The sequence below is a fragment of the Panicum virgatum genome, chromosome 2K, assembly GCF_016808335.1.
Source record: "Panicum virgatum strain AP13 chromosome 2K, P.virgatum_v5, whole genome shotgun sequence".
Lineage (NCBI taxonomy): Eukaryota > Viridiplantae > Streptophyta > Magnoliopsida > Poales > Poaceae > Panicum > Panicum virgatum.
The window spans coordinates 44,608,369-44,628,887 of NC_053137.1; the positions used below are offsets into that span (position 1 = coordinate 44,608,369).

A 20,519-nucleotide genomic window follows, 5' to 3' on the forward strand; every position below is an offset into this window, starting at 1 on the left:
CGGCGCACCGAGGGCGGGGGCGGGGACCGGTCGCTCCGGGGGTGTAGACGCGTGTCGGGGACAGGCACCGGGGCGCTCCCAGGGCGGGGTCGGGCGCCGGGGGCGCGGTGCGGCTCTTTGGGGGCGGGGTCGGTGCGCCGGGGGCCGGGCCGGGGATGAGCCGGGCCCCGGGGACGCCGTTGTCGGGGCGGGGAGGCGGCGTCGGGGGCCGGTCGGGCGTCGGCGTCAGGAGCCCGCACGGCCTATGGGGCGGGGATGTGGACGCGGCGGCGGCGGGGTGCGGCGGCCGTGCGTGTGTGTGAGCGTGTCTCCGGGGGAACGGGCGTTGGCGTCGGCCGTGGGCTGCGGCCTCCGGGGGCGGCGAGGTGGCGCGGGAGGAGCCGGGGGCCGCGAGCCGGCGTCGAGGGTAGGGGCGGGGCGGGTATGCGTCGCTGCCGGCCTCCGGTGGCGCGGGCGGTGAGGCGGCGCGGCCGGCGGCGCGGGCGGGGAGGTGGTGCGGGTGCGGCGGTGGGGGCGGGGTGTGTGGGCGTTGTCTGTGTGTGTGCGCGCGCGTGTGTGGGCACCGCCACGGCTAAGTGTTCGTGACTTTGCCGAGTGCTCCGATCTAGCACTCGGCAAAGACAAGGTTTGCCGATTCCAGATCTGGGCACTCGGCAAAGTCAGCTGTTGCCGAGGGCCCTGGCAGGACACTCGGCCTAGTCACATTTTGCCGAGTGTCGTATCAGGTCACTCGGCAAAGTGGCATTTTTGAATTTGTTTCCAGAAATTTATTTGAATACTATTCAATTTTTCATAAATTTCTTCAAATAATGAAAGATTTCATTGCCCATTTCACACAACAATTCTTACTCATGCTTTAACGAAAAATATTCCATTATTTCAATCACTATTAGCTATATTTAAATTTATATGAACTAATTCTTTTCATTTCAAAAAAAATTAAAAATTACAAAACAAATTCAAAAAATAACCCAAATTTAACATGAACCAATTTATGCAGTCTATTGCATATACAAAAAAGTTAGCATGCTACAACAAAAAATGTCATTATTTCATGCACTTTTAGTTCAAATTCAATTTAAATACTCTAGTTTGGGAAAAAAATAAAAATTGTCAAATGGATTCAAAAAATCGCCAAAATTTTAAATGACACAATTCTTCATATCTTATGACTACAAAAAAAATTACAAGTAAAACTACAACTCGAACATCATTCTGACTCAAAATCTCAAAGAATCCTTCTGAGTTCTCTGAAACTTCTTCGGAGATGGCTCGTTTCGTAAACTACATATATGACAACTTTTGCAAATCCATTTCAAATTTTTACCACAGACTCCCTATATGAAACCATGATGTCAGGACAAAATTCAAGAATTTCTGATTACTTTTGATTTTTATAAATTAAAAACCATTTTGTCCATCCAGTACTTTGTCCCGTTTCAGGACCAAGATGTTCAAATTTCTCTTTCAATTGTTTAAAAATGTCTCAAATTGGACTAAATAACATAAATATCATTTTTCCATTCATTATACTTCATTTATACTATATTTTGCAGTTCAAAATTGTATTATTCCCAAAATATCCTTTTAACCAAATAAATTAACTAAATATAGTAAACATAACGAAAAATATACCAAATTCTAATATGCAGTGTTTTGTATAGTATAGTAGTTAAGAAAAAAGTTTGGATTGTATTGGAGAAATTTTTTTTGTTATTTCGCCGAGAGCTAAAGTCGGCACTTGGCAAAGAGTTTCAATGCCGAGTGCCAGACCTATTGCACTCGGCATTCACAGAGCTTTGCCGAGTGCCGGACAGCTGGCACTCGGCACAGAAAGTTTTGCCGAGTGTCCCCGGCCTGGCACTCGGCAAATCATAACGGTAGCGGTCTTCGCGCAGTGTAACGTTCGTGACAATAGGGTGGCAACAAGGTAACGGTCGTGTGCGGCGCACGTGATTGTATTTGCCGAGTGCACACTGTGAGGCACTCAGCAAATAATAACGGCGGCCCCGTTGTAACGGGCGTGTGCGGGCGTGTGTGGCGCACGTGACACTGTTTGCCGAGTGCTGCCCACGTGGCACTCGGCAAAGGTGCGTTCGCCGAGTGTCTTGATTTAGGCACTCGGCAAAGTGTGGCTTTGCCGAGTGCCACGTGGCTGGCACTCTGCAAAGTTTTTTTCCGCCGAGTGTTGTCTATTTGCCGAGTGCTCGATATTGTGCACTCGGCATACGTCGGTTTCCAGTAGTGTATGTTTGCAATTCCTACTGAAATTAAGAGAAACCTCTACAGCTACTATATCTGGAACGGTTAAAAACCTCTATACTAAAGTGAATCACATTTCGTATTTCTGTTGCCTTAATTTCTTTGATATTCTATTCCTACAACGATCTATAGATGGCCATTTGGCCCGATACCCATGGGGGCCCGAAACCCGGCCCATATTAGCCCGACCCGAGCACGGCACGGGCACTATAGCCGGGCCGTGCCTGGGCCTCAATCCCGGCCCATGGACGCGTCCAGGCACGGCCCGAAAAAGTGCGGCCCGATCGGCCCGATGGGTAGCACGATAGGCCCGTTTAAATACTATGTTATCCATTATCAAACCATATTTAAACATTTTCGGGCCGCCGGGCTGCCAGGCCAAACGGACCGGCCCGGCCCGATTAAATCAATTTCGGGCCGTGCCTGGGCCAGCACTTCAGCCCATGGGCAGGCACGGCACGGCCCGTTAATATTTTCGTGCTTAAGCGGGTCGTACCTAAACGGGCCGTGCTTAAACGGATCCGTGCCGGGCCGGGCCGGGCCGCCCGTTTGGCCACCTATACAACGATCTTTAACTATTGATTCGTACACGATCAATAGATTCTGCTTTTGCCACCAAATTTATCGTACCACTCGAACAATTTAACATTAAGTAGAATGGATTTTCGCCCAACCATTACAGCCTACTGAAAATTCTAGCCATCGGATTTTTCATCCTTGTTCATCTCGTCAACTGAATGAACCTTCATTTGAGTCACATTAAGAATGAATCAGCTGGTTTGCGGATTTCCGGTGACTATTTTTTGCTTCATGTCAACTACCCCTTGCTATGACAAAACTGAAGAGGCCTTTCAGCATTCAAGTCCCCAGCTCTGAAACACACAGAAAACATATCCAAGCATGCATCTCTCCGAATCTGCCGGTCGTGGCGCCAGCACTGGTGCGAGACAGCGGGATGACTGCCATGACGACTCCCTGCATCGCATCGCATGTACCACCAGGCCCCCATGGATCTGCACCAGGAGGCAGCGGCAGCCATGGATGGGGAAAAAAGAAAAGGAGCCGGAGAGATGACTCGGATGAGAGAGTAAAGGGCAAGGCAACAAGAGACCCGGACGGAGTGCGATGCCATGCGGCCTTGGAAACGTACAGGGGCGGAGTAAATGCCGGCCGGCTCTCGCGCGCGCTTGCAGATTTCGTAGGGCGCCATTGACACCCCTGCAGCCTGCTTCACGCATGCATGCACGCGCCAGAGCCACACCTAACAGAAGCTGTAAAAAAAAGGGACAGAGAAAAGAAAAGCTGTGGCGCTCGATCTCATGCAAGCCATGACCTCATGGCGGAAAGGTTCAGCTCTTTTCGACCGTTCTTGCATGGGTTCTTGGTTCAGTGTTGAGGCATGTGAATGCTTAAAATATTTCTGAATCCTAGTTATATAAGCTTACATATGTATTCTACAGACTTTGGAGGACTACTACTCACTCAAAAATTTCAGTGCATGCTGCATGCATGGAGAAGGAACAACTAGCTAAAAAAACACATGGTTGAACTTGAACCCCCGTACTAACTAAAAATACATGGTTGAACCTGAAACACTGGTAGTTGTAGTTTACTACTGATGAAGAAAGCTTGAATGGAGATGTGGTCAAAGGTCAGGAGAGAGAAAGAGAAGGATAAAACAACATGTAGTAGGAGCATATAGGCCAGAAGAAATCAGAGTGATGGAATTGAATGCTGCAGAGCAAAAGAGAAAACGAAAGCGGAGTAAATGCGCGGCCTCTCCACCACTGCGCATGTGAGGTGACTTTATTGGTATGGTAGTGTAGCTAGCCAGCACCAGCACCAGCAGTATCAGAGCTCATCATCAGCTGAATCCATGCTGCAGCTGCATACTGTATCTCAGTATCTGTATACCCCTCTCTCCCTTCCTCCTCTTTAACTCTTCACCGAGCTACATGCCTGTACTGTAAATCATAAGGCTGAAGAACACGAGATCGAAGACGGCATCGATTGGCAGACGCGCGTGTGACATGTGTCCTGTGCCTAGCTTTGATCTGATCTCTCCCAGTCCCAGTCTGTGCCGTCTTCACATTTTTCCTGAAGAATCTACAGGAACCAGAACAGCAGTTGCGCCCATCCATCCAAGGTATCGATCGGTCGATCCGATCCAGAGCAGGATCATCATCGGTCATTCATCACACTTCCGGGTTCCGGCCCGGCTTGCTCACCATGAATGTTGAGTTGGTTCTACTATGCATCAAGAGTACTCCAAAGTCAACTGGAGTATATAAATATAAGTAGCAAAGTCAAGGGTACCCCAAAGTCAATTGGCTCGCGCTGACACGCGGACGTGGTTACTGCACGCATGCACTGCGTCAAGGCTAGGGCTATATATGAATGATCCGTGGTGCTAATCCAAAGCTAGTGCTTATTAGTACTTAGTAGATTGATTTTATATAGGAGTAATGGAGTATTCTGCTGATGGTGATGGCCTTTGCAGTGTTGCAGTTCTCTCCGGCCTTACGTGCAGGTAGACCTGGGCATGGGCTGTCCGACCCGACGGACCCGACCCAACCCGTCCGAAAATAGCCCGACCCGACCCGACCCGAAGAGTTTGATGGGCGGGCTCGGGTCAAAATTTTTGACCCAGTATGACTGACGGGCCGGGCACGGGCTAAAAATTTTGACCCAAAACTCGAAAAACCCGAAGGAACCCGACATTTTACATAGGCCCGGCCCGACCCGACCCGAACCCGACCCGACCCGACTGACTGTCGGGTCGGGTGCGGGCTCAATTTTACGGCCCAGCCACCGGGTCGGGTCGGGCACGGGCCGCTAGAAAAAACACCGGGCTTTTTTTGGCCCGACCCGAACCCGACCCGGACCGGAGGATGCCCAGGTCTACGTGCAGGCTAGGGCTGTTTGCTTCAATTCAGAGTTTAGAGTTCATACATACATAGTCCATTTCGTTCCCAGGGCCCAGCCCCGGGAAAAACGAGGCGCATTGGCACTGTCATCCCGTTGGAAAACAGAGCTGCTTGACTCGATCGACTCTCGGCCGGTGATGTGGTATCAGAAAATACATCAGTTTGACATGCATACTGCAGCTATTTTCGATCTGACATCATCCCCCGGCCCGTCTGCAAATGCAAATCTAGCACACCGGACACCGGACTTTGTTCGGCTGGCTGGCTGGCTGATTTGGTGTGAGAAGAAAATATTGTTGTGGCTGACTGAATCTCACAGCCGAACAAGGCTTAGGACGTGGGCCGCGGGAGCATTGGGCGTAGATAGGTGCCGCACGTGAGGAGCTCGATCGATCACTGACAGACAAATCACATCGCCTTTGTGCAGGATAACAAGAAGACCATAACGTTATCGATACACTCGTGCATGAACGTATACGGTTTGAATTGAAATTGGGAGGAGAAAAGCTAAAGCTGGTGCGGTGTGATCTTGGATCAGTTGCTGCAAAACTCGGTCGATCGAGAGTTTTAATGCCGCCCCTCTCGCTCGAGCGCCGCCGTCGCTGAGCCCTCGAGGACATGGCATTAAACGCCCCGACGCTGACGCGATCGATGGATGGAATTGGACGCCAAACGCGTGCGGGGGGGGGGGGGGGGGGGGGGGAGGGGGACAAGTTCATTGACCAGAGGACGGACAATCCGTGCGCCGGAACCTGATTTGTGCAAGCCGAATTCATAAATTAATTAAGCCTCGACGATCGTGTTGCTGATAAGGACAGCAGGCAGTTAAGTAATAAGGGCAGTCCCAATGCAGACTCTACTCATAGAGTCTAAGCCTTAAAGACTCCATCACAAGAAACTATACTTTCCAATGCAAAGTGTGTTATTTTAGTTTATATGGTCCACTTGTCTCTCTCACATTCATTCTTGATTTGTGTGAAGACTTGGAGTCTAAATAAGACTTGGAGTCTTGATTTCTCTCCCTCTCTCTTCCATAAATATACTGACACATCAGCAAAACACAATAAATAAGAGACTTAGACTCCATGGAAGAGTCTGGGTTGGGACTGCCCTAAGCAGGCGTGTACGTACAGCTGCCGGGTGCTTATTAGCTTTCTTTTGTCGCAGTGGTTGGTGAGATGAGGTTGAGATCCAATAACAGATATATAATTAATTAAGATATACGCATATATATAGCCAAGTTCGATCATCACACTGATTGGTCGATCGATCAATTGGTGGGGATCGTTCATTAACTCGTTCGATCTGGATGTAGCCAAGTTCATGCTAAGTACTGTATACTGTACTGTACTGTACCGTGCTGCACGCGAGACGAGCGTACGTACGCGTGCACGGCTCCGCTCGTAATGTTCCGCCCATTGAATAGCGTACGTGCTTGTACGTACGTGCGTGCGTGGGGATAATCGAGGCGACGAGCACGGTACGGTACGTAGTACGCGTACACACATGGATACATATACGGATGGGTATATATCAGCGTGGTACCATACGTAAAGCCTCGACACCACTAGCACTAGAATTTATGAGAGAGAGAGAGAGAGAGAGAGAGAGAGAGAGAGCTAGTATGTATACGTTGGATCCATGGGCGCAGGCCGTACACGTACGTATCGAGATCGGTCGAGCTTTCTCTACGGTTTATTCAGACGCACGGTTTCTTCAGAGACGATCCGTCACGTGTATCCACCTGCATCGCGAGTTCGTCTTCAGAGAAATTAAACGTATTGTGCGACCCCCGTACGTCGTGGTTCTCGCGCGCCTAGTCGTCGGCCTCAGTGGCCGATCCGTTAGGTACGTTTGCCTCGTGAGATCCTCGGCACAGTTGGGGGCTGATTGCCTGATGGATCCCAGCTCGTCTGATCCCTTTGTAGTTGTCCCGGAACGCATCAACTCTGAATTCTGCCGCCGTACAACGGCTGCGGCGCACCCTATCAGTAGATCGATTATTAGAGCATGCAAATAAACAAAGCGACATTCATCGATCCATCCGTCCGTCATCTAACTCCCGACTCCTGATCTTTCACGCGATGGATCCCGGCGATTTGATCGATTACCGGCCGGCCATGCCAGTTGGTCCAGTTCTTGTGCTGGCGCGCTAGCTGTAGCAGACCAGAGGTCAGCACCGGCGGCCTACGCGTACGCGACCTAGCGCAGTAGCTAGCCTGTTAGCTCCATCACCACCGCCACTGCATGGATCGGAGGCTGAGGGCGATCGCTTGCATTGCTCGCGCGCCCCATTGATGGGCGCCCATGAAACCCTAGATGTGGGGATCGCGGCGACCGCAGTTAGTACAAGCATGGTCGTCGGGGGCTCGGGGCATTGGCAGGAGGCAGCCAGTTCTTCAAAAAGATCGAAGCGATAAGTGGTAATGGCTGGAATGAATTTTTGTGCATGATACTTGCTGAACCAAAAATCTAGGAAAAGTTAATTAAGGTAAGCTATTTGGTATATAAAATATAGTTAATGTTGCATTTATGTTACCGATACTGTCTAAGAAAATATTGAGAACTAATTATACTTTTTATTCAATAGAATCATCTGAAAGTAACAAAGTTTTGGAAAAAAAGTCATTTATCCTCTTTTACCTATTAGAAGCACTATATGAAGGTGAAGTTCTGTTACTTTTCAGACTTAATATGTTGTTTGTAGGACCTAATATGGTATTTTTAGCAATTATTCTATTACTCTCAGCACCTAATATGATACGAATTATATTTTATTTGTACAGGAAGGAAGTATTGCCACAGGGAATCTAAACTTCACTTCAATTCAGCAAAAGGATCCTCTTTGCTGATGCTCCTATTGTTGCTCCTATGGCTGCTCCAACTGTTGTTCCTATGGCTGCTCCAGCTAAGAGAAGTATCTCTGAATAAAACTTTCACAATGATCTTAGTGATCTTAGTGACGGCCAAGGGACCTCAAATGCACGTAATGAACAAAATGAAACTCAATCCGCTCCAAGTGAAGGAGGAAGTGAGAGAAAGCGTAAGCAAAGTCACATTGGATATGTTCTTGAGGATTATGTGGAGTTTAAAAAGAGCCAAACAAGCAAAACTTTGGAAGCTCTGAATGAAAAGAAAAGACGTGCTAAGGAATTTTGTTTTGAGAAGTGTGCTGATCAAGTGAATTCTATAAATTAATTAACAAATGAGGAGAAGTCATATGCTATGGAGCTCTTTGAATTTGATACAAACAGAGAAGTATTCATGAAGATCAAAAATCTAGATGTTTGCCTAATTTGGCTAAAGAGAAAAATCAGGTATGTCTCAATTTGGGCATAAACAATATTGTGTGTTCTTTATACTATTTAGTTTAGTTGCAGTGATAAAGCTTCTTTATACAGTTCAGTTGTATTTTGGAGCAGCTTGCACATGTTCTTGTCTCCATTTTGTGTTTAGAAAAGTAATATTGACAAGCATGCTTGAAGCTTTGTGTCATTACTTCTTCACTTGTGCTTTGGTAATTATTTAATTAATGTAATTTTTCTTTTTGCTACTTTGTAGAGCACTTGCTGCAAAAAGTGCATAGAAGGTAGAAATTATTTCGTGACAGGAGTGGCACAAATGCATATTGCTGAAACTTGATCATGGTGAAACATGACAATGGTTAGTTTTCAAAAAAAAACATGACAATGGTCTGAAATTTTTTGTTCCAGATTGAAAATGGTCAAATAAATTGCTCGTCTCATTTTATTCTGTATTATCTATTTGGGTATGTGCATGAACATGACCATAAGTAAGCCATTCATCTCGGTTGGGCAGTATATCCTGCTATTCTGAAGGCCATGTGAACGTATTGTTGCTCTATTTATCCCCTGATGAATTTTTGTGAGCTAAAAGCAAATGGTTTATGTTCTGGAAATATATCGCAATGAATCAACATGGCAGTTGACTGTTAACGGCGTTACAAGACTCCTCTTGATTCTTTGCAGTTGTGTTATTTGTATGCATGCAAGCACCTGATATGACAGGATGATACGTACAAATCTGTTAGATGCATGTCTTTGATAGCCGTTAATCTTTGGTTTTTAATTTTTGTATGTACGACAAACTATTCTCAACATTATATAACAACGTATCATCGGAACCTACTGGGCCTAAAAGATCGAAGCGAACGTACTCGCATCTTATCTTGTCAGCATACTGCATATGCATGTAACGGCGAAGTGATCAGAGCCCATTACGAGCAGTACGAACCTGAATAAAAATCAGCAAGTACGCGCGCGGTTTGCTGATCACAGAGCACGCGGCGCATGTGGTTGGGTTGCAAGAGCTTCTTCCTCGCCTCTCCGTGACGCGTGATCGATCTATCGATGATCAATCTCACATGCTATTCGTGCCCCTCGTTCGTTCTACATGTGACGCCCTCTTGGGGGAAAAAAAGGGTGAACGAATAGCTCACTTTGTGCTGCCCTTCAGAGAGGAGTTCCAGTTGTCTGGAAATAAAACAAATAGAAGAAACAGCAAGGTTTCAGACTTTTGATTATTTCAAGGTCTGATAGAAGACGACGGCGCAACTAAATAGTGAAGTTTAACACAATATTTCAGCGAATGTAACTGTATATTGTCACTGCTTACCATTTAGGAATAAACGAATAAGATTTTGGCCCACTCGTGCCAATGCTCTTGGAACAAGTTTGGCCGGATATTATTAGTGCAATTTAGGAGTATACTCCCTCCATCCCAGAATAAAAGCATTTCTAGATTTGGTCAAAGTTAGATTTTTTCAATTTTGACTATAAATAGTAAATGATTTATAAAAACCTATAGAATAAAAATATTATTATTAGATTCGTTATGAAAGCAATTATCATAATATATAAGGTTTTTATATTTAAAATAATTTATTAGTAAAAATATTAATAATTAAAATTAAATAAATTTAACTTTGACCCAATCTAGAAATACTTATATTTTAGAACAGAGATAGTATCTCTAAAGACCGAATAGTACAGCCTCTTCACTCAGTCAGCCATGCGACCAACTAGTACAGCCTACGGCCATTTCTACCAACGGAACCTACTGGGCCGAATTTGGCCCATGTTGGCCTTTCTGTTTCGGGGCCAACCCAATAAAGCCGTATCAACTCGAACCCTAGAAGGCCCACCACCACCTTGCGCCTCCCCAACCCCCGCCGCTCCGGCGACGGCGCCGCCGCCGCCGCCGCCTGGCGGTGGAACCTGCCGGTAATCTCCCTGTCGCAGTTCTTTCCTCCCAGCGGTACACTCCTACCCTTGGTGTAGCTCCTTCTGTGCTACAGATGTTTATGGGCGTGCGTTATCTGAATATTTGGGCTGTTGTGTGGTTTAGATGTTGCGTTTGCAATCCGATTTTTTCCAAATATGGTGCTTGGGTAGTCGGCACTTCTAGGATTAATGGGCATGTTGTAGTGTTTATTAATTCTAGTTGGTAAGTAGTTTGCTCTCAACCAAGCTAGGTGTTGTATCCCTAACTGACTAACTATGGTACGCTAGTTTTGTTTTTCAAAGACCAATATGGTGTAGGAATTTATTAGCATGATCTATGTGCAATTGTGCATTATGAATCGTCTATTTCTTCCATTTGTAGTTCAAGATAATATGTTTTGTTAGCCTAAACATTGAACCTACGACATCTCACATCTGTAGATTGTAATTTATATGTAACCTCAGCATCTGTTTGCGAAGATTCCTCCAAAACCCAACCCAATCTCTATTCATTGATGGGAAATGAGCAAGACGATATGTTTCTTAAACACATTGGAGTGAGTTCTTCCTTCCATTGGACAGAAGAAACAGTGGTGATATTTCTATATGATGGGCTATTCAGCTACATAACGTGATCAGTGCATTTGACATTTGATCCCATATATCCAATCGATTAGAGAAAGGAGCATCTGGTTAGTATGGGGCGCCTATTCAATTTATGAGGTCATAAAACTTATCTTTCATAAATTGTTCAGTGATCGATTAATCAGCTATCGCATGTGATGTTTCAGCCTTTAGCAAGCAAAGAGCAAAATGCTTAAGCATTGTTAGCAAGGATTATCCTGTTACTGGTTTCTTAGCTGCATGATTATGTGTATCTGCATTTAAGTTCCTATCTAACTTGATGGCCTGAAACTTATGCAAGTTACAGAGTAGTAAATCCACTAGCCATGGAATGTGTAGGCTTGTTGTTTGCCTTTCTTATCAAGAAAACTCTAGTACTCTAATAATCTAGCTAACCCGTTTATATCATTAAATAGTTCACTTTCCGGTGCATGTCGCTGTTTTCTTTTATCACTGACTTTTCCCCATCTCCTTTTATCACTCAGGACCATATAATTGAGCAATAGCATGCTACTTCCTTCATTTTCGGTCAAAGGCTGATGCAAAAGAAGGAAGCCTAGGTGAAGTTGAACAGTGATCTATGAGTACAGTGTTACAGCTAGATGATAGTCTGACATTGATCATGTGACTCGTTTACTATAGTAATATGCCCATGGTTCTGTTTTTCCATCAGGCGTCTACTTTACTATGGAATGCCTAGGTCTTTCTTTGCATCTATATGCATTTTCAATACTCTACATGTTATAATTTACAAGGCAATCCTTTTGTCCCTTCCATTATGTTCCGTATCATTAAATTTAAAGATTTATGTTGTCTATTCCATTTGCCAGATGATTTAAATCTCTATTTTTTTAGTAGATGCATGACCTAGTACCTACAAAAGCTTAATGCACGGTGGCCTTGTACCCACTCAAGTTAGGACCAGCCACAGGTCATAGCGTTTTGTGCTGGCCTGCAAGGCCTTAATGTTTGTCGTAAGTTTGGTCCTGACTCCTGAACCACGTAGGTTGTTTAATTTTGTTTCAGCTTTCCTTGGTTGTCTTTGATAATAATACTAAGACACTTGCTTTGCAGATAAAAAATATATAAAAAAGTTATGTCTTGATAATGATATGATCTCCTTTTGCATGGATAGATTGATTGTGACTCCAAATTTTTTCCCCCTGTGTATGATTGATCTACCTTCCTGTTGTCATGCTCAGGTGAATTGTTGTTTAAGAGTCTGCGTCAATTTATAAATTCGTGTCCACGTACATCTCACATGCTGAAACAGTAAAGGAAATCTATCGCACAGGAAGGGAGACGAGGACTAGGCAGCTGCATTGCTGTGACCTGCCGAAAAATTGAGCAAAGCCAAGCACCCTGGCTTCTTAGATTTCTAAGCTGGCATGCAATGCTGATGGCGTGCTTTCTATCAAAGGGACATACTCTTTTGGGATTCTTAGGATTCAAGTATCATTCACTGGTCACTTTAATGGTATGAAAGGGAGAAAAGGGAGAAATACAGATGTGGGGGGGGGGGGGGGGGAGGCCACTGAATGAGGTAGGGCAGAATGGGACTCCAATCTAAGGTTGCCTTAATGGCCCAAGAATTATTCAGCTCTGCGATTGTGAGGTGGATTTGCTGGACCATCAATTCAGCCAGCCCAATTCGGTCTTCTACTGCTCCACAGGTATGAGTGAATGATCATGTGAAACTTTTGCGTGCCTTACCACCACCAGGTCCACGAGTAACATCCCTTTAGGAGGAGGGGCAGGACAGGAGGAGGAAAGATGGCTATAAATATATATGGTGCGTGATGAAGAGGTGGGGAGCATCTTGTGCTGAAAGCAAAGCCTGGCTGGCTGGAAAGAAGTGGGGAAGCTGACGATGAAGAGGCTGTTGATCGTGCGAAGGTGTGAGCCGATTGTGCGGTTCAGCTGCTGCAGCGTGCGCTACGGGGAGTGCCGTCGGAACCATGCGGCAAGCACAGGAGGCTACACCATCGACGGGTGCCGTGAGTTTATCGCTGAAGGGGAGGAGGGCACTGGCACCGCTCTCAAGTGCACGGCCTGTGGTTGCCACCGCAGCTTCCACCGCAGGGTGCAGGTGTATGAGGTTGCATGGGACTACGGATCCGACACATCGTCGACCGAGTAGGGATGTGCTGCAAGCTTGGAGTCCTCCTGCTGTTCTGCAATGGCAAATGCCCAACAATTCGTCCCCTTCCCATGTGTCTCTGGCGACAAGCTGCCTGGTGCTTGTCTAGGACCCTTGTGATTCTTTGTAACTTGGAGCTCAAATTTATCTACTTATTCTTTCACTCTGAACCTTTGTGTGGCACCCGATTTCATGAGATTTGTGTTCTTTCTCCCCTTTGGGGATCCACAGTGACAATAGTATCTTTTCTGGCTACTGCTGTGTGTGAATGAATGCAGTTTTCGTCACTTTCCTGTCTCTGCCAGCTTGTTTATCTGAAATAGAATGGCATTCTGTTCTCCTGAGGATTTTCACTCTATAATCAAAGTCAAGGGCGCAGGCTTCAATTCTTCAGGGCCTGCACATGCTGTTTGTGCATCATTAACAAGGAATTTTCGCAATAGTGCATACAGACCGAGACCCAATTTCGAACGTGAGAACTTTCCTCAATTCCTGCATAATTCAAACCTCCTTTGTTCTGCTTTTTTGCAAAATGCGATGTGAATGAAGTTCCTGCGTCAGTGACGGGCATTGAGCTGGAAGAAGGTGAGCTCTTTGGCATTGCCATACGGCAATTGAAGCTGCAAGTACAGCACACAAGAGGTACGAGCAGATGACGTCAATGGTTCCAGCAAGTAGCACGAGGCATAGCTCATCTCTCTGGCGCCAACGGATGCAGATTCAGGTCCCTGTGCCGCCAGGTCGACAGGACTGTTATTCTCACATTTATTTGCAAGGAGAAGTTAGATGAGTTCTCTCAAAAAAAAAAAGTTAGATGAATTCTCCTTGTCGCGCCTGGGCTGGGCTGGGCTGGGCTGGGCTGGGCTGTGACAAACAGCAGCATGAAATGTGCAGGGCGACAGCACTTATGGCGGTCAATTCACAGCTACAGGCTAGGCGTAGCTAGGCCTTCCTCTTTTTTCCTGTATTATCTTTTGCTTTTTGGCTCACCCTCGGATCTGCTCTTTTTTGAACGTATGAAGACATGAACAGCGTCGTCTTTGAAAAGCAGCGATCACAGCTCGATCGCCCAACCTCCACCCCCACGCCTCGGTAGAAGTCTCGGTAGAAGCTCACTTTTGGTCCTTATAAGGTTGTAAATGATTCATCTTAAGCCCGATAAAATGTTTCGTGTTTGGTGTCATTTGGTCCATGGGAGACAACGGAGCGTCAAGATTTGGTCCTTATACTGTTGACTACTCTCTCCCAATGCAAGGTCTAACATGAAGATAATTTGTTCTCCTTTGAGATAATGAAAACATGCATTTCAACGTTGTAGTTTCTTCAGATGATGACTATAATCATTAGGACAGTGGGAAGTGTCATCGCACAGTTGTCGAGAGTGCCATATTAGCTACTGAAATGACATAGTCACTTTTAGTACACAGTGTCATGGCACAGTTTCACAGATAACTTACAACATAAAATAGTGCAATGGTTGTGTGATCAAATGTTCTAAAATTCAACAAAGACAAGTGTCAGTGGGAGTGTCATCCCCGTGTCGTGATTTTGGCAACTGTGCCATGAGAAGGTCATGGTGATGACCCAGGTTATCTCTCTCCTCTTAACTCTGTTGCCAAATCAGTAATTTTGCTGATGTATCATAGTCTTTAATACTTGTGATACTCTTATGACATTAGCACTCAGACTGGCCTTATCTCTCCATGATATCGGTAGAGTTGGTCTATAACTCGACTGGGAAGAATATATAATTAAAGAGCCATCTAAATACATTGCTGACTCGGTGTAAACATGCGGTGTTCTACATTAGTCTTAGGATAAAAATGACCATGACGTGTTCAGTTATGAGATGGAACGAGTACCCCTCGGCCTGACCCACCAAACTCTAATATCCTCCTAGCAAGCTTGTCTTTTTTTTAGATTACACAATGCAACTCAAATACTCACGGCGCACGTACACTCACACCCCTATGAACACACGTACACAAACGCATCCTTATGAGCATCTTCGAAGACTGAGCCGGTAAATCTTTGAGATTGACAAAGTAACCACATGTGCCTCGCTGTCGACGGGAACGTCGCCTACCACTGAATGCACAACGCCGTTAAATCCCAATATTCGCTTCCATGGTGAGTCGACCCCAGGATCTCATGTGCTACTGAAACTCTGGTAACCTTTTCGCTCGACTCACTCACCGACTTTGGCCGCCCGTATAAACTATGAGGCCCATTTATAACCCAATAAGTCCAGTTAGTGTCTCAGGTAAAACTATATAGCCATCATCGGCGGCGCCGTATCATCCGTCCTACTAGCGCTGGCTTGCCGCCTCCTCAACAAACGGGCCCACTACGCTTGCCCCATTGTTCATCGCTGGGAGCAGCCCACCGGGCAAGGGGTGCGCCGACGCCGCCTCCAATCCTCCATTCGGTGCACCCCACTCTGCCGCCTCCCTCCTCGTTTGGCTTCCGTGGTCCTAGGCGTGCTGGGCAAATTTAATCGAGAATCGAACCGAAATAATTAGAACCGAAACCGAAATAATTGGAACTTAGGAACCAAATTTACTCAATTAATTCAGCTCAATTTTCGATTAACCAAGAAAACCGAGACAGATAAATATTCAGCCCATGAGCAGCCCAATAGCCCACTAAGAAACCCTAGGGAGCTCCCGCCCCACCTCCCAGCAGCCAGCGCCCAGGTCCCGAGCCTTTGCCTCCGCCAGCCCCGCCCCTCCCCCCGCCGCCGGTCGCCGCCACGCGGCCACAGCACCTTCGCCGCCGGACGCCGCATCTGGCTCCCGTCCCGCGTGGCTGCGCGCCAGTGCCCCCCGGACCCGGCCCCTGCTCCGTGAGCTCCGCCCCGGCCATCTCCCTCCCTCCCGCGGCTTCGCCACTCCCGGCCGCCGTCTCCCTCCGTTCCTCCCAGAAGGACGAGGTGACTTCCGCGGGAAGGTGCGGCGGCGGCGGATCAAAGACCGCAGGAAGGTGCCGCGGCGGTGGATCGACGGCAGCGGCCCGCGGGACGAGGCGACGGTTTTTAGTTTCATGTTAAGATCCAGTTCTTCCCTTTATTGAAAAACAGTGTTAGATTATCTCTTTAATGCGAATTTGTAATCTATTGCTTCAGTGTTTCTATCTGCTAATGACTTGATTCCAGCACAAGTTATGACACATGAATGACCCTTTGTAACTAGAATTACACACCATTTTAATGGCAAGGCTCTTTCTTCCAGTATTGTAGTATTATAAAAATATCTGATGTTTGGAAGTTATTTATTTCAACCCTGAGGCTTCCTACGCGTTGCAAATCATGCTCAGATTTCCTTGTTCCTATTTTGGATAGGTTTCATTTCGTTTGCTGATGTTCGAGCCCTGTAATGGGGAGGTTCTTGTTGGTAGAATTAGTGGATATGATGATAAGGGGTTTCAGGGTGAGTTGCTTTGCAGAACTGCTTGGTTAGCAATCTATTAATTAGTTCACTCGATTGAGCATGTCTATGATAATTTTTGGTACTGTATTTTAGCTTTCTGTAACATCTTGCTCTGTCGGGTATCTTTTTTTCCTCCATATTCTCATATCATTGTATGTGTCCATCTAACCTATGAACAATAGATCCAAATGTTTAGGGTCATGTCTAATCCTTGCCATGCATGAATAAACTTTATGCCTATTAGCCTAATGCTTCTAAACTAGTATTTCTTTCTTGGAAATATTAATATCTTTTTTTGCAAGCATTGTGCATTTCCTGGTTTCTACAAAATTGGAATGCTCCATTCCTGTTCTGGCAATTAAATGAAACATCAATTAGATATGCTACCATGATCATCACATAACTATATTGGTTTTAGCTAATAGACTCCCTTATTTTTGCAGTTTCACTTGATTTCTTCAGTGACATGCATCCCCGGACATTTGATGCAGTATGGCACAGTGAGGTTTGTCACAATCCTGTACTTTTTAATTTATTGTGGTAGTACATAAATGACTAGTGTATTTTAAAACAAAGGTTATTTTGCGCTTCGAGGGTTATATCGAACATTTTTTAGTTTTATTTGTGTTGGATTAGCAATTTAGCATTTCACTATTCTTGATTTACGTCTCAAGTGTGACCTAAATTATGTAAATTGTCATGTCATTGTACTCCATTTGACTATGATTATTATGGACTATGATCTCTTTGTGTAGTTTACAATCTCATCCTACTAGCATGTTAGGAAGCAGTAACATGATACTTAATCGTTCAAAAAGTAACATGATACTTAGAGATCGTACCCGGTTTTACATGTTATGTATTCTTTTTGAGTCAGGCGTGTCGAATCTCTTCTGGCACACTGCTGCTGCGACCTATTGCCGTCGATTTCTTTAAAAACCGCCAAAGAGAAAGTAGGTCAGATTCTTAGAAGAAATTATGTATGTTTGTATGTAATACCCTTAAATTTTCTGAATATTTTGTCAGATGTATAATCTTATAATATGGAATATTCTCCCTGTAAGGACATTTCAGCAGGTCAGCACCACAAAAGTTCATATTTAACCAGTGTGCTTGGTATTATGTCCAGCAAGCAGCTGGGAAAAAGATCTTGGAGTGCTGAAAACAACATTTGATGTATAAATTTCCTGAATTCCTTTGATATATAAAGTGCAACATTTGTATGTGGATTCTATCGTAGGTTGCTATGGCATGCTTGAAACAATTTTTGTTGTATATACGTGGTTATACCGCGTGCACAAGTCTCGGGTAGAAGTGGCTGGCCGGCGTGCCAGGCGCGCGGAGGATGCTTGACAGGGCGCGAGCAGCGGCGCTTGGTGGCATTTAGCGGCAGGCGGAGGCGCTAGGAGCAGGAGCGACAAGAGGCCCTGCAGCAGGGGGGGGGGGGGGGGGGGTTCGGATGTGGAGGGCGATTTTTTTTTAATTGGCAGTACCGCCGGTTGAGCACCTGATGGTGATGAGCTCCCTCATCATTGTCGACCCTAATCCAACGGGTGCCCAAACCGGCGGTTATAGGGTCAGGTAGAAGTGCAATTGCTTACTTTCAGCAAGAGGCAAGAGCTAGCACCTTTTTAGTGAGATGATGTGGATATACTGTAGATTTAGCTTTCTTGTGGCACAGAAAAAGTATAGATTCACAATTCCTATGTAAATATCATGCAATTGCTTATGGCAGCGTTTATTGCTCCATTTGAAGAAATTTAAGCCCTGTAGGATCATATAGGCACTCTGCAGAAGTTAAGATCATGAAGTTCTTCTTAAGTCATCCTTAAAGGCTGCTATCCAAAAGAAACTCCACTAACTTTGTAGCCCAATGCAAACTTAAATTGAGCAACATAAAAAAAAAGTATGGCTTGTATTTTTGCACATGTAATCAGCATTACATTAGAAATAACATTACAAAGATTTTATTGTAGGAAAAAAATTGCACAACCAAACACAAGAGAACAAAATCTACTTAATAAACTGACACATGCTGAGATTGATTCTTAAAACAAATGCACACGTAATTATATGCATTATTCTATAAGGGTTGATACAAACTTAATCGTTGAGTACCAAATTTAATTAAGGGGATAAATATTTCTTCATTCAGCTTTAGGATATCTTTAGGACATGAAAACAGTTCATAAATTTTTTTGGACACTTGAATAATCCTAGTAGCATATATAATTACTAAAACTATTGGCCTTATTTATTTGTAAAAACTAGAGATTCACATCGTCTCTTGTAAATAGAATAAGTGATGATTATGTGCCTCTAATTTTAAAGGAAGTTAACATATGCACATTCTAAGAATTAAACACTCATGTAGTTAGTAAAGAACCAATGGCTTCTTTTTTGACACGAGGCAAGCCCCATTTCCATCACCTAAAACAGAAATTCAGATAAGTTCGGCCATACTGTAGACCTGGTACTAAAAGATTAGTACCAGGTAATAACTCCACCCGGTGTCTATGTTTAGCCTTTAATACCAGGATTTCCTTAGGCTCCCGTCCACCTCAAAGGTACCAGCTAGCATTGGTACCGGGTCTTCTTCAAACTGATGGTATTTTTGGATGGACCTTTTGCTTGTTTTCTACCGGTGTAATCTATCTTCGGTTCAACTGTTTCTGATGAGTTTATTTTCCTGGATGTTAGTATGGCTAATTATCACCTTTGGAATAAAGATGGAAAATGATAGAAAAGGTTAGCCACTTTCGGCTAACTTTGATGGAGTTTTCAGAGATAAGATTAAGATCCCCATCCCCATTCCATCCACCCTATGCCTCATATAATACTTTATTTTTTTCAATTATTGGATACAACACCTCTTTTGTGGACCCAGAGCACCAAGTGTTACTGTCGCAGTGAACCCAAAATCTAGAAGATTAGTAGCTTGCAACAACTCTCTCTCGAATCACAATTCACAAATAACTAGCACTGTCGACACAATCTCTAAAATAAAACCGTAAAAAGTAACTTTTACGGCATCGATTGACAAGGTCTAGTTTGACGGCCCGCATCCTGAGCAGTTTTATTTTTACTGTACTTTATGTAGCTACAGTAACATCGGGCATATGGGAGATGCAATTTACTCGGAACAAATAACCAAGCTGTCAAGTGGGCATGGTGACCTGAGGCTCACAATTATATACACCCCCATATCCATATTATCCGCTGGGGGAATCTTTTTGTGGAGGACATCAAAGCCCCTATACAACACAGATATGATATGAGTGCCACCCATGCACACATAGACAGAGCAGAGGCAGTCAATTACACACAGAGGCACCCATCAATGACGGTTTTCCTTTGCTCCTCTCCACTCCATTATTCTCCACTTGTGTACCGTCTTCTCAGTGAAAGAGAGAGGGATGGGCATGGACTGCAGTGCATCTTAGAAGGGTGTTTTTGCACTGATTATTAGCTGCCCAGGGTAGCAGCATCATTCTCTTTCTCTCCCCACTCCCAACTTTCACCAGACCCCTACTCTACTCCATCTGCAATAGGAATACATTATTGTTTGCAATGGCAGATGCACTCAATAAATGGAATCATGCTGATTTTGTGCCATTGCCAGCCAGATACCTCAGATGCATCCCCCACCCTTGCATCAAATGGGGGAGAGGCTGATGGTGCATGTGGTTACAGCAGTGGGCATGTACCAGCAGGAATTAGTTGATGTACTATTGTTAGGAGTTACTTGCAGTTTGACATCCAAGGCCCTCATGTGATCTCCATGGTTTGTGCATGCCCCACTTTACTATCACATTAATATGTTACGGTGGTGTCTTGTAGTCTGCAGTATATGAAATTCAACGTTTTTCTCATAATATATTCTAATGAAGTTCTG

The 20,519-nt window shown here is 45.1% G+C and overlaps 1 protein-coding gene and 1 long non-coding RNA gene across 5 annotated transcripts; both read left to right on the forward strand.

The window, feature by feature from the left end:
- The first annotated feature begins 10,313 nt into the window (after positions 1–10,313).
- On the forward strand, positions 10,314–12,515 carry LOC120679443. 4 transcript variants are annotated; one of them, XR_005677201.1, is made up of 3 exons: positions 10,314–10,466; positions 11,542–11,616; positions 12,259–12,515. It is a non-coding gene; the product is annotated as an uncharacterized LOC120679443 (long non-coding RNA). The 4 variants fall into 4 exon arrangements; XR_005677203.1 differs by having other exon boundaries at positions 10,314–10,432; XR_005677199.1 differs by having other exon boundaries at positions 10,314–10,432; positions 11,542–12,258; positions 12,351–12,393.
- Positions 12,516–12,926: 411 nt separating this feature from the next.
- On the forward strand, positions 12,927–17,856 carry LOC120695341 (zinc-finger homeodomain protein 1-like). Its single transcript, XM_039978617.1, has 4 exons — positions 12,927–13,154; positions 15,856–16,240; positions 17,068–17,129; positions 17,502–17,856. Exons 1-4 carry the CDS (start codon positions 12,927–12,929, stop codon positions 17,592–17,594), a joined length of 768 nt encoding a protein of 255 aa, XP_039834551.1. The 3' UTR covers positions 17,595–17,856.
- Positions 17,857–20,519: the final 2,663 nt, after the last annotated feature.

Excerpts from the sequence above, each read along its gene's own strand:
- LOC120695341 (XM_039978617.1), top strand. The coding sequence starts at position 12,927 with ATGAAGAGGCTGTTGATCGTGCGAAGGTGTGAGCCGATTGTGCGGTTC. Across the intron at positions 13,155-15,855 it reads GCAGGGTGCAGGTGTATGAG|GGAGCTCCCGCCCCACCTCC; the intron begins GTTGCATGGGAC and ends AAGAAACCCTAG. Across the intron at positions 17,130-17,501 it reads ATGCAGTATGGCACAGTGAG|GCGTGTCGAATCTCTTCTGG; the intron begins GTTTGTCACAAT and ends TTTTTGAGTCAG.